This window comes from Syngnathus typhle, unplaced genomic scaffold, assembly GCF_033458585.1.
Source record: "Syngnathus typhle isolate RoL2023-S1 ecotype Sweden unplaced genomic scaffold, RoL_Styp_1.0 HiC_scaffold_25, whole genome shotgun sequence".
NCBI classification, from domain to species: Eukaryota; Metazoa; Chordata; class Actinopteri; order Syngnathiformes; family Syngnathidae; genus Syngnathus; species Syngnathus typhle.
The window spans coordinates 598,469-618,400 of NW_026871931.1; the positions used below are offsets into that span (position 1 = coordinate 598,469).

General features: G+C 41.5%; 1 protein-coding gene and 1 long non-coding RNA gene across 4 annotated transcripts; both read left to right on the plus strand.

The window, feature by feature from the left end:
• The first annotated feature begins 7,872 nt into the window (after positions 1-7,872).
• LOC133147013 (uncharacterized) lies at positions 7,873-13,168 on the plus strand. Of its 3 annotated transcripts, none has more exons than XR_009711475.1 (5): positions 7,899-8,235; positions 10,047-10,156; positions 11,309-11,521; positions 11,933-12,040; positions 12,922-12,962. XR_009711475.1 is itself a non-coding variant. In XM_061271128.1 (4 exons), exons 3-4 carry the CDS (start codon positions 11,311-11,313, stop codon positions 13,021-13,023), a joined length of 1,302 nt encoding a protein of 433 aa, XP_061127112.1. In that variant the 5' UTR covers positions 7,873-8,235; positions 10,047-10,156; positions 11,309-11,310; the 3' UTR covers positions 13,024-13,168. The 3 variants fall into 3 exon arrangements, 1 of the variants encoding a protein (XP_061127112.1); XR_009711474.1 differs by having other exon boundaries at positions 7,901-8,235; positions 12,835-13,062; XM_061271128.1 differs by having other exon boundaries at positions 7,873-8,235; positions 11,933-13,168.
• A 592-nt stretch (positions 13,169-13,760) lies between these two features.
• LOC133147014 (uncharacterized) lies at positions 13,761-18,713 on the plus strand. Its single transcript, XR_009711476.1, has 4 exons — positions 13,761-14,139; positions 14,221-17,023; positions 17,185-17,307; positions 18,236-18,713. It is a non-coding gene; the product is annotated as an uncharacterized LOC133147014 (long non-coding RNA).
• The last annotated feature ends 1,219 nt before the right edge of the window (positions 18,714-19,932 follow it).

Below are 19,932 nucleotides of genomic sequence, written 5' to 3' on the forward strand. Positions count from 1 at the left end.
TTTACAGTATTAGTTGTTTAACTGTATACAAAATAACATTTAAATACTGTGATTTCAGTTTTATTTAGTTAGATGTTTTAACTATACTAAAAAAATTAAAAACTGTGATTTTAGTTGCATTTACAGTATTAGTTGCTTAACTGCAGAATAAATATCAATGAAATACCGCGCTTTCAGTTGCCTTTACATAACTGGTTTATTTACTGTACAAACAAATGAACTGTATTGTATATGGCAATGCAGTAAGAGTAGGTACCAGGTAATCATTGTAAATTGAGTTTCTCACTGTACAATTTAAATGCTGAATCAGTGATTTAATATTAATCATTAATAGAATGACCCATATTCTAAAATATTTCAATTAACTACAGACAACAAGAAATTTGTTAACAGGGTTATTTATTTTTTTGTGAACAGGAACATAAAGCACATTACCAAACCTTTTAGACAAAACTTCCTTGGGCTTGGACAAAACAGGAGCCCTGAAATTAAAGAAGAAAATACATTAAGAATTATGATGGTGATGTCGTTGTCATGTCAAGATACTTGTTCCTGATAGGAAGTGTGTCACTGGCTGCAGGAACACTCATGCAATTAGCAAGGTTGGAGTTATATTATTAGTAGGGATGTAACGATTACTCATGAGATGATTAAAAATCCATCCATCCATCCATCCATCCATCCATCCATCCATCCATCCATCTTCTTCCGCTTATCCGGGGTCGGGTCGCGGGGGCAGCAGCTTCAGGAGGGACTCCCAGACTTCCCTCTCCCCAGCCACTTCCTCTAACTCATCCCGGGGGATCCCAAGGCGTTCCCAGGCCAGCTGAGAGACATAATCTCTCCAGCGCGTCCTGGGTCGTCCCCGGGGTCTCCTACCGGTGGGACATGCCCGGAACACCTCCCCAGGGAGGCGTCCAGGAGGCATCCTGATGAGATGCCCGAGCCACCTCATCTGGCTCCTATCAACGTGGAGGAGTAGCGACTCTACTCCGAGTCTCTCCCGGATGACCGAACTTCTCACCCTATCTCTATAAGGGAGAGCCCGGACATCCTGCGGAGAAAACTCATTTCGGCCGCTCGTATCCGGGATCTCGTTCTTTCGGTCACGACCCATAGCTCATGACCATAGGTGAGGGTAGGAGCGTAAATCAACCGGTAAATTGAGAGCTTTGCCTTTTGGCTCAGCTCTCTCTTTACCACGACGGACCGGTACAGAGTCCGCATTACTGCCGACGCTGCACCGATCCGCCTGTCGATCTCGCGCTCCATCCTCCCCTCACTCGTGAACAAGACCCCAAGATACTTAAACTCCTCCACTTGGGGCAGGATCTCATCCCCGATCCGGAGAGGGCATTCCACCCTTTTCCGATCGAGGACCATGGACTCGGATTTGGAGGTGCTGACCCTCATCCCAACCGCTTCGCACTCGGCTGCAAACCGCTCCAGTGAGAGATGGAGCTCACAGCCTGAAGAAGCCAACAGCACCACGTCGTCTGCAAAAAGCAGATACGCGATGCTGAGGTCCCCAAACCGGACACCCTCAACGCCTCGGCTGCGCCTAGAAATTCTGTCCATAAAAATTATAAACAGAATCGGTGACAAAGGGCAGCCTTGGCGGAGTCCAACCCTCACTGGGAACGAATCCGACTTACTGCCGGAAATGCGGACCAAACTCTGGCATCGGTGATACACGGACCGAACCGCCCTTATCAGTTGGCTCGGTACCCCGTACTCCCGAAGCACCCCCCACAGGACCTCCCTAGGGACACGGTCGAACGCCTTCTCCAAGTCCACAAAACACATGTGGACTGGTTGGGCGAACTCCCATGCACCCTCGAGGATCCTGCTGAGGGTGAAGAGCTGGTCCACTGTTCCACGGCCAGGACGAAAGCCACACTGTTCCTCCTGAATCCGAGGTTCGACCTCCCGACGGACCCTCCTCTCCAGCACCCCTGAATAGACCTTACCAGGGAGGCTGAGGAGTGTAATTCCCCTGTAAATGGAACACACCCTCCGGTCCCCCTTCTTAAAGAGGGGAACCACCACCCCAGTCTGCCAATCCAGAGGCACTGTCCCCGATGTTCACGCGATGCTGTAGAGACGTGTCAGCCATGACAGCCCCACAGCATCCAGAGCCCTTAAGAAATCCGGGCGGATCTCATCCACCCCCTGGGCCTTGCCACCGAGGAGTTTTTTAACTACCTCAGTGACTTCAACCCCAGAGATTGGAGAGTCCGCCTCTGAGTCCCCAGGCCCTGCCTCCACAATGGAAGGCGTGTCGGTGGAATTGAGGAGGTCTTCGAAGTATTCTCCCCACCGACACACGACGTCCCGAGTCGAGGTCAGCAGCACGCCATCTCCACTGTAAACAGTGTTGACGTTGCACTGCTTCCCCCTCCTGAGACGCCGGATGGTGGACCAGAATTTCCTCGAAGCCGTCCGGAAGTCATTTTCCATGGCCTCGCCAAACTCCTCCCACGCCCGGGTTTTTGCCTCAGCAACCGCCGAAGCCGCGTTCCGCTTGGCCATCCGGTACCTGTCAGCTGCCTCGGGAGTCCCACAGGCCAAAACGGCCCGATAGGACTCCTTCTTCAGCTTGACGGCATCCCTTACCGCCGGTGTCCACCAGCGAGTTCGGGGATTGCCGCCACGACAGGCACCAATGACCTTACGGCCACAGCTCCGCTCGGCCGCCTCAACAATGGAGGCGCGGAACAAGGTCCACTCGGACTCAATGTCCCCCGCCTCCCCCGGGACGTGGGAAAAGTTCTGCCGGAGGTGGGAATTGAAGCTCTTCCTGACAGGGGATTCCGCCAGACGTTCCCAGCAGACCCTCACAGAACGTTTGGGTCTGCCAGGTCGGACCGGCATCTTCCCCCACCATCGGAGCCAACCCACCACCAGGTGGTGATCAGTTGACAGCTCCGCCCCTCTCTTCGCCCGAGTGTCCAAAACATGCGGCCGCAAATCCGATGACACGACTACAAAGTCGATTATCGAACTGCGGCCTAGGGTGTCCTGGTGCCAAGTGCACACATGGACACCCTTAGTTTTAAACATGGTGTTCATTATAGAAAATCCGTGTCGAGCACAGAAGTCCAATAATAGAACACCGCTCGGGTTCAGATCGGGGGGGCCGTTCCTCCCAATCACGCCCTTCCAGGTCTCACTGTCATTGCCCACGTGAGCTTTGAAGTCACCCAGTAGAACGATGGAGTCCCCAGAAGGAGCGCTCTCCAGCACCTCCTCCAGGGACTCCAAAAAGGGTGGGTACTCTGAACTGCCGTTTGGTGCATAGACACAAACAACAGTCAGGACCCGTCCCCCCACCCGAAGGCGGAGGGAGGCTACCCTCTCGTTCACCGGGGTGAACCCCAATGTGCAGGCGCCCAGCCGGGGGGCAATAAGTATACCCACACCTGCTCGACGCCTCTCACCGTGGGCAACTCCAGAGTGGAAGAGAGTCCAGCCCCTCTCGAGAGGGCTTGTACCGGAACCCAAACTGTGCGTGGAGGCAAGTCCGACTATATCTAGTCGGAACTTTTCTGCCTCGCACACCAGCTCGGGTTCCTTTCCAGCCAGAGAGGTGACATTCCATGTCCCAAGAGCCAGCTTCTGCAGCCGGGGATCAGACCGCCAAGGTCCCTGCCTTTGGCCGCCGCCCAGCTTGCAATGCACCCGACCCCTTTGGCCCCTCCCACAGGTGGTGAGCCCATGGGAATTAAAAATCGATTTGAATATGTCGCAAGTTAAATCGGAGAGAAAATAAATCTCTGCATTGAAACAGCTGATATGCAAATTAGTTGTGACCGTTATCTGAACCTCACCTGTATCTAGTCAGTTAGCCTCCATGAAGTGAAGCCTTCATGAACTCCATGATGAAGGAGATCACATGGGGGTTCATGTATCAAGTCTTCCTCCTCACCACTCTCCCAGTCTTCCGGCTCATCTGCTCCTTGGCACTGCACTTGGTGGAGTCAGGATTAATCCTAACCAAAAACATATGAAATGAGTTAGAGGTTGAGACAATTGCAATTATCAGAGAGATATAGAAATGCCAGTGGGAATAAAGTTAGGTATATAATTTTATCGGTTAATACCTCTGAATAAACTCCAAAGTTGTGCAGGTTTCCCCCTGATACTCTAGGTTGAAAACATAGTAACAGGCGAAGAGAGTGGCCAGCCAAGGCAGTGGTGAAGTCAGCCACGTGAGCAGCAGGTGGGATTATGACCCTCCCCTCGATCGACAGCATCCATTTTTTTGCAGTCAGGATTGTCTCTCCTTAAAGTCAGACATAACAAAAATCATATTTCACAGCAGTCCATTTTATAAATGATCTGGTTCACATGAATGACTGTAAAAACAGGGCAGGGAGCATACATATCTTACAAGCTGTACATAAAACAGATAAAAGGAGCATATATAGTAACTGATGGCAAGCAAACTGATTACTACTTGTGTATTACTATTTGATTTTATTACTTATAGTGATAGTAGTCCTACTTACCGAGTTTCTGGACGTCGCGACGTGTGCTTGGTGGTGCTGCCTCCGGAAGGAAAACGCATACGGAGGCGGAGAAGGTGTTGAAAAACAGAAAGGCGGGAAAATACTCTTCTCTTGCGCAGCATAAAAATATAAAATAACGACACAGTAACGACCATCGTACTGTCGCAGCAAGTACTACATGTGTCATAGTGGCTTCAGTAAGTTTAAAAAAAAGAGAATCTGGTCAGTTAAAGTTACTGCTATCACAAGCTAGCTAACAGTTAACGTTACCAGTAGCTAGCTCTGTCTGCCCTCTCTCTCGCGATCGAAAAACAGCGCTCTCTCGGTGCCGTTTTCGCAGCCAAAGTGAAACAAATGAACACAGACGACGCAAACACATAGAAAGACAACAAAAAAACACACAATACAAGACAAGGTCTTATGAGAAAAGTTGTTGTCGGAGCCAGAGATGCAAGCGCTGTGATTGCGATTTGTCCCGTTCACTTTGACGTGATTGGCCATTCAAAGCAGGACCGTTGAACACACTCGATCCTCATTGGATGAATTCATGTCAGCCCATGTCACCCCATACCCGCCAGTGAAAAAGAAAACGGAAAAAATGGAATAAAAATAATGCCATGGTAAGTCATTATGACATAATGATTATTAAAGTCATCATTTTTATATGATATTTATATGATAATTATTGATTTCATTATGATATATATATATCATATGATATATATATATATATATCATATATATATCATATAATATATATATATATATATATATATATATATATATATATATATATATATATATATATATATATATAGTAATTAACTGTAGATTTCACAGCCATTTTTTACGGTGCACTTTTATAAAAAATGGGCATGCGCAACTCTGGTCTTGTTTCTCTCTTTTTCAAAGTCAGAGTCTGCTTTATTGTCAACATCTTCACATGCCGAGACACACAAAGACATCGAAATTACGTTTTCCCTATCCCACGGTGACAAGACATATTACACGATAGACACACAAGTAAACAACGCCTTTCTGAGGCCTTTCTCTTCTTCTCAGACACTTCAAAGATACTTTTTGAAAGTATGCATGCACAGAAAGCGAAAACTGGAAAGAGCACGTACGACAGTATTAGTAAAATTCTCCAGAATGATTGACAATTGAGGACCAATCGTCTTGATGATCCACCCGGAAGTAAATCAGCCTCCGCCGTACCTTTAAGCCTGCATAAGATTCAGATGCTCGAGACATGCCACCAGATGATAGGATGTGGTAGATTAGTCAAACAATGCTTTTTAGTCTTTCCTAACCTCTTCCTCCATTTTGATGGAAAACATCACAAGGTCAAGGAAAGATGTTAAAGGGGAATCATAGGAAGTGGGGAGAAGACGACCACAGCGTTCAGAGAATCCGACTGCATGCACTAGACTACGTCATGATGCGACAGTGAATGTTATAGACTTGATCTGTGGTAAAACTACAAAGTGTTTATAATAAAACACAGTACCGCACACGTCTCTTTCTGGCATGACCTACTCTCCTGTAAACCTTGACTCTCCGTTAATTGCAAAGAAATCAATTGTTGCTGAAAGAATCAACAGGTTGACCGAAAGTGCATGATCCATGCTGTGGGCGGGTAAAGTTAGCAAACTAAACATGACCAGGAACGTAAGTACATAGTGGTCACTGATATTAGCATTAGCGCCACCAGCTAAACTGTACTTGAGCGCTTTTCACTTGCGTCACCTAGATTCTGGGCTTGGGCCCGGTTGATAAAACCTCGTCTGACCGCAAAGAGTCTTCGGACCCCTGTGGCGACAATCCGGATCGGCCGGCCAGCCTAGTTCGTTTGGATAAAACCCATGTGACCGCGTAAGTAAGTCATGGCTAAAATCAAGGGGGCATGCGAACTTTCGGAGGTTCAAGCCAGCATGGGGGGATCTGAGGCCAACTACTGGACCAGCTCCACCTAGCCTTCCATTGAATTCCATTCATTTCGGCTGACTAATAAACGTTTTTCTGAAATCAATGCTAACGTGACTTAATTTATGTAATGAGCATACGCACAGGACTTACGTGAGTCAGACTCGGTCAAACCATTGGCTCAGACTCGGTCACATGCTCGGTCAGACTACGTTCCTTCATCACATCTATGTCCCCTGAGCAGTGTTGCCAACTTGCCGACTTTTCTGACCCCTCTAGCGACTTTTTTCCAAGAAGCGACAAGCAACAAACCTAGCGACTTTTCAGGGAGTTCATTTTGGTGTTTCCTCACTTCATGAGCCGCTGGTGCAGCCGCAGACAGTGTTGCCTGCAAGCACAGCTGTCCTTTACCTCTTTATTTTAAACAGCGGCGGCCGGCTGTTTGCAATTTGAAAATGACGTCATAGTTTGTGGGTAAAGCCTCAAAACTACAAACGAATTAGCGCATCCGCACAAACTACGAACTACAAATTAGGTGACGTCATCTGGCGACTTTCAGGGCAGCCAATAGCGACTTTCCTAACTGAGGAGTTGGCAACAATGCACCTGAACCTGTGCAGAAGGGTTAGTTGACTAACGGGAAGTGGTTCAAATTGGCTTCAATTGCCTCCATTGATTTCTACGTGATGGCTCCGTCCATTTCTTCTACTGTTTTTGGCAAAAATATATTAATAATCTTCAACGCTAACTTCATGATGATCTGCAGGACGCTGGATGTCAGAAAAACAGTTTTTACTCTAGCTTGGCAGTCAACAACAGAACGCACTTCATGATAAAAGTTTTTACATCACATCAACACGTAGGCTATATGTTGATAATCGCGTACTCTCTCTGCTGCAGTCTACATCAGACTGTTTAAATACATTATTTTCTTTCTTATGTCTGGTTGTGAATGACCGAACGGTGCGTAATTATTTTGTTGCTGCTGCAAGGAATTGCGGTAATTTCAATTAGTTAGGAGGGTTCCTATCCAAAATTGACTATTCAAGCCTCTTTGAGCTACTATATTAGCTAACATTAGAACACAGGTACCACACGGAAAGTTCTACGATCTGTCGTGTCAAAGCTCCGGCAGACTCTATCCTACCAGTGTGGCAGTGTGGACACGGAGAGGGCGACAGCACATGCTTGTGCGTGTATGTAGCCACAACTGTCTTGTGCAGTTATTTGCAGCATCTTTAAAATTTGCTGAGAAAAACAAATTGAGAGAGAGAGACAGAAAGTTAGAATAATTTGAGCCTTTACACTTTTAAATGTATTTAGAGTTACAAATATCTTGAATAATTTTCATAATCACCAATTAATCTGTTTATATATATATATATATGATATTCGATATGAAATAAACAGGTTGTAGGCTTGAAGTTTGCATTTATAGATGGTCCATTATTGTGAAAAGTCGTTTAAAAAAAAAAGATCGAAAAAACTTGCACTTGATTTTCTTTTTTTCCCTTTTTTTTATTATTTTGCAGTAAACCTGTTCAATAACCACCAAAGGTGAAAAGGACTTAGCAAAATAAAATAGGCCTACAGAGTTTTTGTTTATTTTTAAAAAGAAAGAAAGGGCGCCAGAATTCAAACTGATTGTTTGAATCTTGACGAGGCGTCCAATCAGCGCCTTGCACTTGGCTCCGCTACCAGTGGACGAAGCAACGAACGGTTACGGCAGCAGCACCACAACGTCGAAACTTTCTCTACTCTCATTTTGGATTTTGCTCATTTTCAGCATCTTACTACGGTAAGGTTGATGTTTTATATGGTTTTTAGGTTAGGTTTTATGGTTGATATTTCCCTGTTTGACGTGTAAGATGTATTCTTGTTGTGTTTGTGGAGAATCTGTTCAGTCTCTTAAAGCATATGTTTTGCATTGTAAACTGCATCGCAATGAGCCCCGTTGTATTTTCAAGTGTGTGGAAATTGACTGTAAGCAGGTATTTTCTAGATATGCAGCATTAAAATCGCACTTCTATCGCCACCATAGTGCAGTCTCGTTGACTGCTCCGGATCATGCTATGGCTAAAGCTACATTGAAGTGCACGGTTGCACTTTGTGAGCGCCAGTGTGACGGAGTCAGGGAGTTGCTTGCTCACCTTAAGGAGCACATAGCAAAGGGACACCCCATAAACTGCCCAGTGAGAGGATGCAAAACCTCACTTTTTACTGTGAAGTCTTCATTTACTTCTCATATGTCCAGAAAACACCGACATTGTTCAGCACATGTGATTTGTGGCCAATTCAGAGATACAAACTCAGAAAGTCCTTCTACAAATGAGCAAAACATCCCTACCGTGCACGAAACTGCCAGTGTATCAGAGGCTGCTGAAAACACTTTTGGGGACTCGTCTAATTTCAGTGACTTGTACCTCAGAAATGTGTGTTTATTTTACATAAAACTTATGGGCCAGCTTCTTATTCCAGCATCTACTATTCAGACCATCGTTGAAGAGATTCAAAACATACATGAGATGGGACACACATATACACTGAACAGATTAAACTTGCTTCTGAAAGATTTGTCAGTATCAGATGAAGAGATTGTAAAAATCTGTGATACAGTAAAGGAATGTGATTTGTTTTCAGCGTGTCACACAGGGCCAATGAGGACAGCATACTCTAGAGCACAGTGTTTCAAAGAAATGTTTAAATATGTTGAGCCCAAAAAGGTGTTTCTAGGGAGAGATGAGAACAGAACAGAAAGATTTGCGTACTACATTCCTGTGTTAAACACACTGAAGAATATGTTACAATCAGTGCTCATGTCAGCAGCTCCTTACGATAATTCTGTTTCAAAACCAGATGTTCTCTGTGACTGCCATGATGGTAAGGTGTTTAAATCAAATACCTTTTTTCAAGAAAATGCATCTTGCCTTAAGCCAGTGCTTCTCAATTATTTTCTGTTACGCCCCCCCCCTAGCAAGAAGAAAACTATTCGCGCCCCCCCTCCCCACCGTGACTATCCTAACTTGTCTTGTAAGTCGTAAAATGTTGCACTGTCGCAAACGTGACAGAAGTAACAATGAGAGCGCCACTGCCCCCTGCTGTAGTAAACACGCAATTACACTTTATTCTAGTACTGCCAAAAAAAAAGCCTGTTCCCCAGGGTCACACGCGCCCCCCCAGGAATAGCACCGCGCCCCACTATTTGAGAAGCACTGCCTTAAGCTGATACTATACCAGGATGCATTTGAGGTCGTTAACCCTTTGGGTTCTGCAAAAAAGAAGCACAAAATTTTGGCTGTGTACTTCTCACTATTAAATTTGCCCCCACATTTTCGATCAAATGTTGATCACATGCAGCTGGTTTTGCTGTGTAGAGAAAAGGACTTTAAAGAATTTGGCCATGGCAAGGTTTTTTCAGAGCTACTGGCTGACTTGAAACTACTGGAGGAGAATGGGATTGCAATGGCAGATGAAAATGTTGTTAAAGGGACTCTCTACTGCATTGCTGGAGACAACTTGGGCTCGCATTGCATTGGTGGCTTTACTGAAAATTTCAGTTCTTCAAAATATTTCTGCAGATACTGCCTCATTTCTCGAATTCAATTTCAGGGGGATGACCCAATTTCTTGCGGACCAGAAAGAACCCCTGAAAGCTACAAGTCAGCAGTGGATCAGTTACAAGCTGAAGGCGTGGCGGATGTTCATGGAATAAAGTTCAGGTCAGAATTTAATACCTTAAAACACTTTGATGTTTGTCTGCCTGGTTTGCCCCCCCTGTCTTGGTCACGACATCTTTGAGGGTGTCCTATCTTATGATTTAGCACTTTACCTGAGGTACTTTGTTAAAAAAAAGAGATGGTTCACATACACTATTTTGAACAGACGCATTAATCAGTTCAAATATGGAGCTGTAGATGCTTCCTCCAAGCCATGTGAGGTCAGTCCTAAAACACTGCGACTTTCTGGTCATGCTGTACAAAACTGGAACTTTTTACGACTGTTACCTTTAATCATTGGAGACAGAGTGGAAGACGCACAAGATGATGTGTGGCAATTAACTCTGCAACTAAAGGACATAGTTGACTTGATTTGCGCTCAAAAGATTTCTGAGCCACAGGTTCTTTACCTGGATGCTCTAATTCAGGAATATTTGGATTCCAGGAAAGCACTGTTTCCAGATACCAACTTGAGACCAAAGCATCATTATTTGCGCCACTACCCAGGACTGATTTTAAAATTTGGCCCACTGATGAGACTATGGACTATGCGCTTTGAAAGTAAGCATAGTTACTTTAAAAGATGTGCAAGGCATTTGAAAAACTTTAAAAACCTGTGTCTCACTCTTTCAGAAAGACATCAGATGTTTCAGGCCTATCTTTCAGCTGGGTCAGTGAGTCCTCAAGCCTTGCTTATGAAAGAAGGCGTACCTTTCTACTCTGAGCTATACAGTGAACAAGTTAAAGATGCAGTCTTACAATTTGGCTTCACTGAAATTAATACAAAGATTCCTGTAGATTTGCAGTATAATGGGATAATATACAAAAAGGGGCAATTCGTTGTCACTAGGAATGATGACTCAATGGAGTTTGGTGAACTCCTCCTCCTTGTAGTTAAAGATGATTCTGCACTTCATTTGCTGATGAGAGTGTATTCAGCAGAATTCCTGCCACACTACCACATGTACTCAGTGAAAAATGACAGTGGAAGATTGCAGTGCCTACACATTAATGAACTGATTGACATGTGGCCATTATCATCTTACATCAAAAATGATACCAGATAGTGCCACTGAAGCACAGTGTATTGTCAGAGTAGATGCTTTGATGTCAGTAGACTAAAGGCCAACTTCTTTGTGTTTGTGTATCTGATAGATATGGCTGAATCAGAGATACAGACGATAAGTAGTGCAATTGCTGCAGTGCTTCCAGACCTTCCTCAAGCAGTTCTTAGTTCAGTGGAAGATACATTGAAGGGATTTGGTGCTGAGACCATAGATGATCTGCAGTACATTACAGAAGGAGACTTGCTGCCAGTGTTGAAGCCAGTCCAAGCCAGAAGACTTGTTGCTGCTTGGGCCCAGAACAGTAAGTGTTTTTTAAATTTAACATAATTTCACAAAATTTCTACATTGCCATAACAGCATAGCACACATTATCCAGTTATTTAACAGTTAACAAGTAATCAGTTAATTATTAAATTAAGTAACAATTATTTTAATCATTGTTTTGAGTCAAATTTTTTAAAAAGGGAAAAACTTAATATGAAAACTCATATTTTACAACATTTTCTAATATTATGGACAAACAAGACACTTGAGGCCTTGAACAGTGATCAACATTGTTTACTATTTTGTAACATTTTATGGACCAAACAACGAATAGATTAATTGACAATGAAAAATGTTAGTTGCAGCCATATTAACAATACATAAAATATTCAACAGAGAAGCACGACATCCTTCAAGGTTTAATGTTTCTCCTGTTCTTCTGTTACAGACTCAAGCACTACAACTGCAGCATTTTCCTCTCCACTGTCCGTCTGTTCCTCTCCACCTTCAGTCTCTCCCTCACCATCATCCTCCTCAATCACCTCATCCCCCTCAGGTAACTGTTCCACTTTTGTGGCAAACTGGGTAGAGACATTCCAGATACCATGGCAGAAGCTCCCTGAAGAGTTAGTGCAGAGTTTAGAAAGGAAGGTGAGACCTAGTCCGCGGCTGCGGCGAGAGATGGTAAGGATAGTGGTTTCTGAGATCATGAAGATGTGTAATAATCCAACCAAACACAACACTACAGAGATAGGCAAAAGAATGGTGGCCAAGTATCCAGAAGCCCTCCAAGATGTCATAGAGGGTGATGTCATTGGACCTGGATATCATTCACTGGTAAAGCAACTCCAAGCACGAGTTGAAAATGTGAAACGACCCAACACACCAAAAATAAGAAAACGCAAGGTTGCACCAGATGAGTCTGATACTGAAGAAATTCCAGCTGAACAAAAAGCCAGAGTTCAAGACACATATGGCTGTATAAACTGGGAGCCGAAATATTTGCCACTCTCTGAGACTATGGAGAGTCAGCAAGAAAAAAAAAACAAGATGAAGGAGATGTTTGAAGAGATTGACTTCAATGCAGACAATGTGAAAAAGTTAATACAGTCCACCTATTACACACAGCGTAAAGACATCAACAAGGGGACAAGCATTCAGAAACTCAGCCAAGAGTGGCCCTTTTTGTTCAAGGAAGCTGGTATGGTAGCACACTTCCAAGAACTTACTGGTCTGAGTCTAATGGATACTTTCCTTGGCAATGTGGAGAAAAAAGGAAGACGCCTCTTAAACTTCTTCAAGAATGTTGATGCACAAAAACGCAAACAAGTCCTGGATGCTCTTCTCAAGTTTCAGACTGAGCTGGGCCATTTGGATGGTTGCTCACAAGACCTTGTAAAGATGGTACTTCTTTTACTGGCTCATTTTGGTGAGAAGGAGGAGAACCTGCTCCAATACGTTGAGGAGACATGCCTGGCCCAAGAGGTTCAGATAGAGAAGTTGCCGGCAACACCCTGCATAATTGTGTGTGGTAAGTAAACAAAAATTAAATGTCTAACCAAACCCCGCAGCTAAATCTATATGTATACTGACATCAAATTATACTATTCTATCTATCTATCTATCTATCTATCTATCTATCTATCTATCTATCTATCTATCTATCTATCTATCTATCTATCTATCTATCTATCTATCTATCTATCTATCTATCTATCTATCTATCTATCTATCTATCTATCTATCTATCTATCTATCTATCTATCTATCTATCTATCTATCTATCTATCTATCTATCTATCTATCTATCTATCTATCTATCTATCTATCTATCTATCTATCTATCTATCTATCTATCTATCTATCTATCTATCTATCTATCTATCTATCTATCTATCTATCTATCTATCTATCTATCTATCTATCTATCTATCTATCTATCTATCTATCTATCTATCTATCTATCTATCTATCTATCTATCTATCTATCTATCTATCTATCTATCTATCTATCTATCTATCTATCTATCTATCTATCTATCTACCTATCTATCTATCTATCTATCTATCTATCTACCTACCTATCTACCTACCTACCTATCTACCTACCTACCTACCTACCTACCTACCTACCTACCTACCTACCTACCTACCTACCTACCTACCTACCTACCTACCTACCTACCTACCTACCTACCTACCTACCTACCTACCTACCTACCTACCTACCTACCTACCTATCTACCTACCTACCTACCTACACTTGTATATCTTATTACTTCACCTGGCACCAAGACCAGCCCATAGGAGAATTCAATGCAATAGCATAGTTTAAATTAACTCAGTTTTCAGTACGCTATTAAAATGTTGTTGTTGTTTTAATGTAATAAGCACCATTGTATTTTAGTCAATATCTGACATTTAAGTCCTTATAACTGAATGTTTTTATTTTTTCATTTTGTTTTTTATGTTGTTAATATTTTCAGGGTCCTGTTGCTTTTCTGCTGACACATTCATGTTGAGCATTGACCAAAAGGTTGTCAACGACCACATCACTTCCTTCACCTCTGCCGTTTGCCTGCTGTTTGGGAGTTTCTATTGCTTCAACATACACTACCCAGTGGAACTACGATCAACACTAGAGTTTCTCCAAAGGTACAGTTTATTTCTGCTAGAGCAATAATTTCTTTGATCTCACCCATTAATTGTTACTTCTTTGTTTTTTTTCTTATGAAGGTGTTTCTTCTCAATAAATCCTGAGAGAGGCACCAAGGTCGAGTGGAATAAAAAAAAGAAAGTACTCTCAGTCAATCCTAGAGTCCTCACTCTGATTGCAGACCTCGCAGACCATGAGTGGAGATAGACACACCCTATTAACCCTTTAGGGACAAGTGGTTAAGGTATGAGTGGTTAATGTGTGTTCAGGTATACTGGATGTTCAAGTATACAATATGTTATGGTACACTGTACCTATTTTGTTTTTAAAATTGTACCACAAGGTAAATTGAAATCCAGTGTTAACTTTTTGTTGGAAAATGTCTGGTGGTTTCTAAAGGTACGTGTTTAGCTTCACTGAGAGCGATCAGTGGATTTGTGCTAATTAATCCAGAAATGTCTTTGATGGCACTTTTTTTCGTTTACAGTCTTTAAGGTAATTGTTTTGTGAATTCTATAGTTTGTACAATTTCAAACCAATGCTGTTTACAACTTCACAGAAGTGGAATAACTTTCCTATATTTCAAAATGTAAGAAGAACATGTTTTTTGTGGCCAATTGGTCGTTCAGGTTTATTGAGTAGAATAAGTGTTGAAAATATTGTAGTCCCATGTAAATCACGTTTATGTGAGTCACTCTTTCAGAGAGTCATAGTTGATTATTTGTCTGCCAGTGGATTATTAAATGCAATTTACAGTTCACTGTAACACAGCTGCTGACTGTTTGCGGAGTTACACATAATACAGCCTGACTCAATCTATTGAGTCAATACTCAAGCTGTTATATGGAGTTTTGTCAATAAATATGTACGAAAAAACCTAAAAAAAACTTGTCATATGCTGTTGAGGCTTTTTGTTATACAGAAGTGGGTATGGTTGCCAGGAAAGGGGTAAATAAAGTTTAGGTAAATGTTGATGCTATAAAAACAGCTATGGCCATTTTCTATCAAGATATTTTTTGGGCTTTTAACCTTCATTTGAGAGAGACAGCCTAAGACTGACAGGAAGGTGCGGGAATGACATACAACCACAAACAAGAGACCTTGAGCATTTAGAGCAGGGGTCCCCAAACTTTTTCCTGTGAGGGCCACATAACCTTTCCCTTCTCTGATGGCGGGCCGGTGGCAGTTTGTAACAGAAAAAGTGTGACGATCGTAGGGGAGCTTAAAAAAATTTTTTTTTTTTTATTTTCCAGAAAGCCACACATAACCAAATAACAGTTATTTAATAACCCTTTCCAGGTTCTTTACAGAAAAAAAAGTCAGGAAACAAATAATAACACTATTAATGAAATAAATAATAACTAAACCCTCTCTGAGTTCTTCACAGAAAAAACAGGAAATAAATAATAACTAAATAACTCTCTCTGGGTTCTTCATAGAAAAAAAACCATGGAACATTAACTTTCTGTTGTGCCATGCACAATCTTAACAGATAAAAGTTCAGCTCAGTTGTCAGAGCAGAACCTCTCTGACACATATGAGCAGTCTCTTAAAGTTCTTGTGTTCCTTCCTTATAATCCTTTTGTAGGTTCCAGTAGGCTTGTAGACACCGCTGTCTTTTTTGTTAAAGTTTGATAGTGCGTCATAGTCTGGAGTAAAATTTGTTGTGGCAATTCTTAGGCGAGATCCGAGGTGTTGGTCCGTTTACCTCGATCTGTGACGGGTAGATGTTGACGTTCATGTGGCTGAACGTCACGTCGCGTACGTCGAGCCAAATTGGCAACTCTTTTAAACGCTCGGCACTGTGTTCACCCTGCTTTACTTGGGCGACATTTTAACGGAAGGATTCCAGGGGAAGGTTTGTGGGTGGCTTTAGCGCAAAACTGCATCTGAAAGCTCAGCGCGCAAATTACAAGAATGCTGTCGTCACAGCCCACGCTCTAAATTCGGGACTGATACAAATAGAGCGCGAGTGCGCCATGTCCGTACACGCACTTGTGAGTGTGCACCGAGCTTTCTGACACGGCTTCCGGTAGTAAATGCGCAGGCGAGCGCTTCCCCATCTACTGGGGAAACGCAGTCATTGCAGGCAAAATGAGCAAAAAAAAAAAAAAAGTTTAATAATACAATTTATTCAGGGTTGGCGGGCCGGATTAAACGGTCCTGCGGGCCGTATCCGGCCCGCGGGCCGTAGTTTGGTGACCCCTGATTTAGAGGATGGGTGGTTAACAATAAGGGAATTTCTAAGCAATTCACATGAGAGAAGTGCTCCCCATCCAGTCGCCAAAAACAAAAATTTGTATAGATTTATCCAGTTGTTTTTTAAACCAAATCCCAATATTTATCTGGTGTTTCCCAAAGTCTTCGTGTCTAATTAGGCATGTTAAAGTGAATAATTTTTTATCCCTTTTCAACTGGTCAAAAATGGTTACATTTGTCATGTCCTTCATATCTAATCATATCGCAATGTTCTAACGTTTTATATACTTTAAACTTGAATTGGTGACTGGACAATGTTTATTACATATTTATGAGTAAGATAATCTTCGGGTTCCTAATTATTACATTATATATACCATTTCTGTATGGAATACTTTTTGACCTGTTATCCCTCCCTAAAAAAAACACCTAAAATGTTCAGTTATTCAACTGTATGGAGGGGTGGAGTGGAATGCTAAGGAACTGAGCTGGTAAGTTGGCAACTTATTTGGAATATATACATTAGATCAGATATACATCAGTCTCAAACCTCAAACTATTGATCTCCTTCCAATAGGCCAAGCCAAACACCTCCAAAGGTCCTGAAATTGAGTGGTGATGTTATTGTCAACATGGTCCTCCTTCAACGTGGACCTGTTAATGCATTCAGTCACAACGTTTATGGTAAGTTTTTCCTTACACACTGCTGCTGTAGACTGACAGTGGTGGGGCATTTCTTCAATAGGATGTTTCGTTTGATTATAAAATAGATCTCACTATAAAATGCTTGATATGCTCTTGGTAAAATATAATATAATTATGTTTAAACTTACTGTATTCCCTAGAATGAGAGTGAGAAAGAGAGACTGACAACACTCGTAGATGAGAGAGGGGCATGCAAAGTATGGACTGAAGAGAGCCAACGACTACTACATTCACCATGACCCTGCACATGCAACAAAAGTCCTGTGAGTAATGGGCAATAACTAATTTATTATGTATTATTAATAAATGTATTATATGTATTCAGTAAGGGTGGGGGAAAAATCGATGCACATAAGATCTTTGTTTAACGATTTTTTAATCGATTTTTTAAATTAAAAAAAAATTGTTTAAAAAACAGGCACACCAGGCTTTGTATTATGCAGAAGTCCTTTATTTTTGTTCAAACGTATTGTATAGATAGCTACCTAATTGAGGACCACACAATGTCGTTGATAAAGGCACTTCCCTAAGAATTTAACTTACCGTATTTTCCGCCCTATAAGGCGCACCTAAAAACCTAAAATTTTCTCAAAAACCAACTTATAGTCCGGTGCGCCTTATATATGGACCAAATTCCTAAATTTAAACTGGCCCAAAGCATTGTGTCATGAAATCAATCATAAGTGGCCCGCTGAAGACTATGAATCATGAATCAAAAAGACTATGGATCATTATTTTATGATTATAAAGTAATTTGTTCCGTCTGAAGTTGAAATAAAAAAGATAAAATGGAGAATGATTTGATTTGGATTAAAAATCTGACATGATGGTGCGCCTTATAGTCCGGTGCGCCTTATATAAGGATAAAGTTTTAAAATGGGCCGTTCATTGAAGGTGCGCCTTATAGGCCGGAAAATACGGTAATAAATGTGAAAAGGACACTTTTATGTCCACTTGTCATTCTGTATACCAAAGCAGATGAGAGTAGATCATGATCAGAAACCCAATAAGAAATCTTTATGAATAAAATCGAATCGTTTTAATAAAAAATCTTTTTGAATCAAAAATCGATTTTGAATCGAATCGTGGCCCCAAGAAGGAGGAACGAGAGGAATGAGATAACTGTAATAATCTGATCTAATGAGAATACCTGCAAATCCTGGTTTATATTATTTTCTTGTCCATTTTCAGATTTCTTTTGGAGTACAGCCGCCGTACCCGATCCCCTCCACCGGCCCGCCTTCCATACAGCATAGGACACCACCCCGCAACACAAAGCAGCAACCAACAATACACGATGCGCCGCGGACAAGGGCCCCGCGAGATGTACCGCACACCGCCCTTCCAGCGGCAGAGAGAGGAGGGCGACGGGGTGACTGCTCTTGGCTCTCGGGTGAATGTCTTTCTTTTGATGGAAAAAATGTGGGATAATGTTAATCATTAAAAGTTAAATCAACATTAATAAAATCTAAATACTGAAAAATTTCCACTGTATTTATCACAGTAAAATTCTGGAAACCACAGCTGGCAGTTTTTTCTGGGGTGCGCATTATACATGGGTACAAACATTTTTTATTATTATTTTTTTAAATCCGGATATGATACGGAGGCCGCCATTACGGATGCGCTTTGTTCTCTGCTGTTCACTTCAAACACGCTCCATACGAACACAATGCTCTCGTATCAGATGCCTGCTCGATCACCTGCTCGTTTGCTGTCACAATGTACCCTACACAAATCTGAAACATTTCTTCGCTATCGAGTTTACTAGCGCATGCGCAGTGATACTGACCGGCAGAATACCATCCGGTTGTTCCCAAAGATGATCTTTTTTCTGAAATAATTTTACGTTTACAGAGTCAAAATTTGGGTGCGTATTATACATGGGTACAGGCTTTTTTCCAGCCATTTTTAGGGTGCGTATTATACATGGGGGCGCATTATACATGGGAAAAACGGTATATATATATATATATAAAGGAAAACCTTTATTTATATGATATTTAAAGGGAATTTATACAGAATTAAGTAGTATTTTATATTTAATACTGTTAATTGTACAGTAAAACACTAAAATACTTTTAGGCAAAATCTTTTATATTATATAGTATTTCTATGTCAATTACAAATCAAAACTAGGTTTCTTTTGATGGAAAAAATATTTATTTATATGGTAAAATATGAAATAAAATACAAAAATTACCTGTAAAATCAACAGTACATAATCCTTTTACCGTAATAGCAGAAAAAGCTCTACCGTATTTATTACGGTAAAATTTTGGACACCAAAATATTCTTTTCACTTTAAGTATACGGTGAAACACAGTCATATTTAATGGAAAACCTTTATTTATATGATATTTCCAGGGAATTTGTACAGAATAACGTAGTATTTTATATTAGATACTGTTAATTGAACAGTAAAATACTGTAACATTTCCTAGCAAAATCCTTATTTAATAAGGTATTTACATGTCAATTTGAAAACAAAACTGTTTATTTTGATGGAAAAAATATTTATTTATACGGTAAAATATGAAATAAAATACCAATATTACCTGTCAAATCAACAGTACAAAATCCTTTTACCGTAATAGCAGAAAAAGCTCTACCGTATTTATTACGGTAGAATTTTGGCAACCACAGCTGCCAGTTTTTTACCGTGGAAATTACAGTTTTACTTTTACAGTAAAATAGTGTAATAATTAATGGCAAAATATTTAATTTATGCGGCATTCATACGGTATTTTCTTGTCAAATATATGGCAAAACAGCTTTTCTTTTGTTGGAAAAACCTTTTTTTTATACGGTAAAATATTGAATTGAATGGCAATCTTAAACGTGAAATCAACTGTCCTAATATCCTTTTACCGTAATGTAAAAAAATG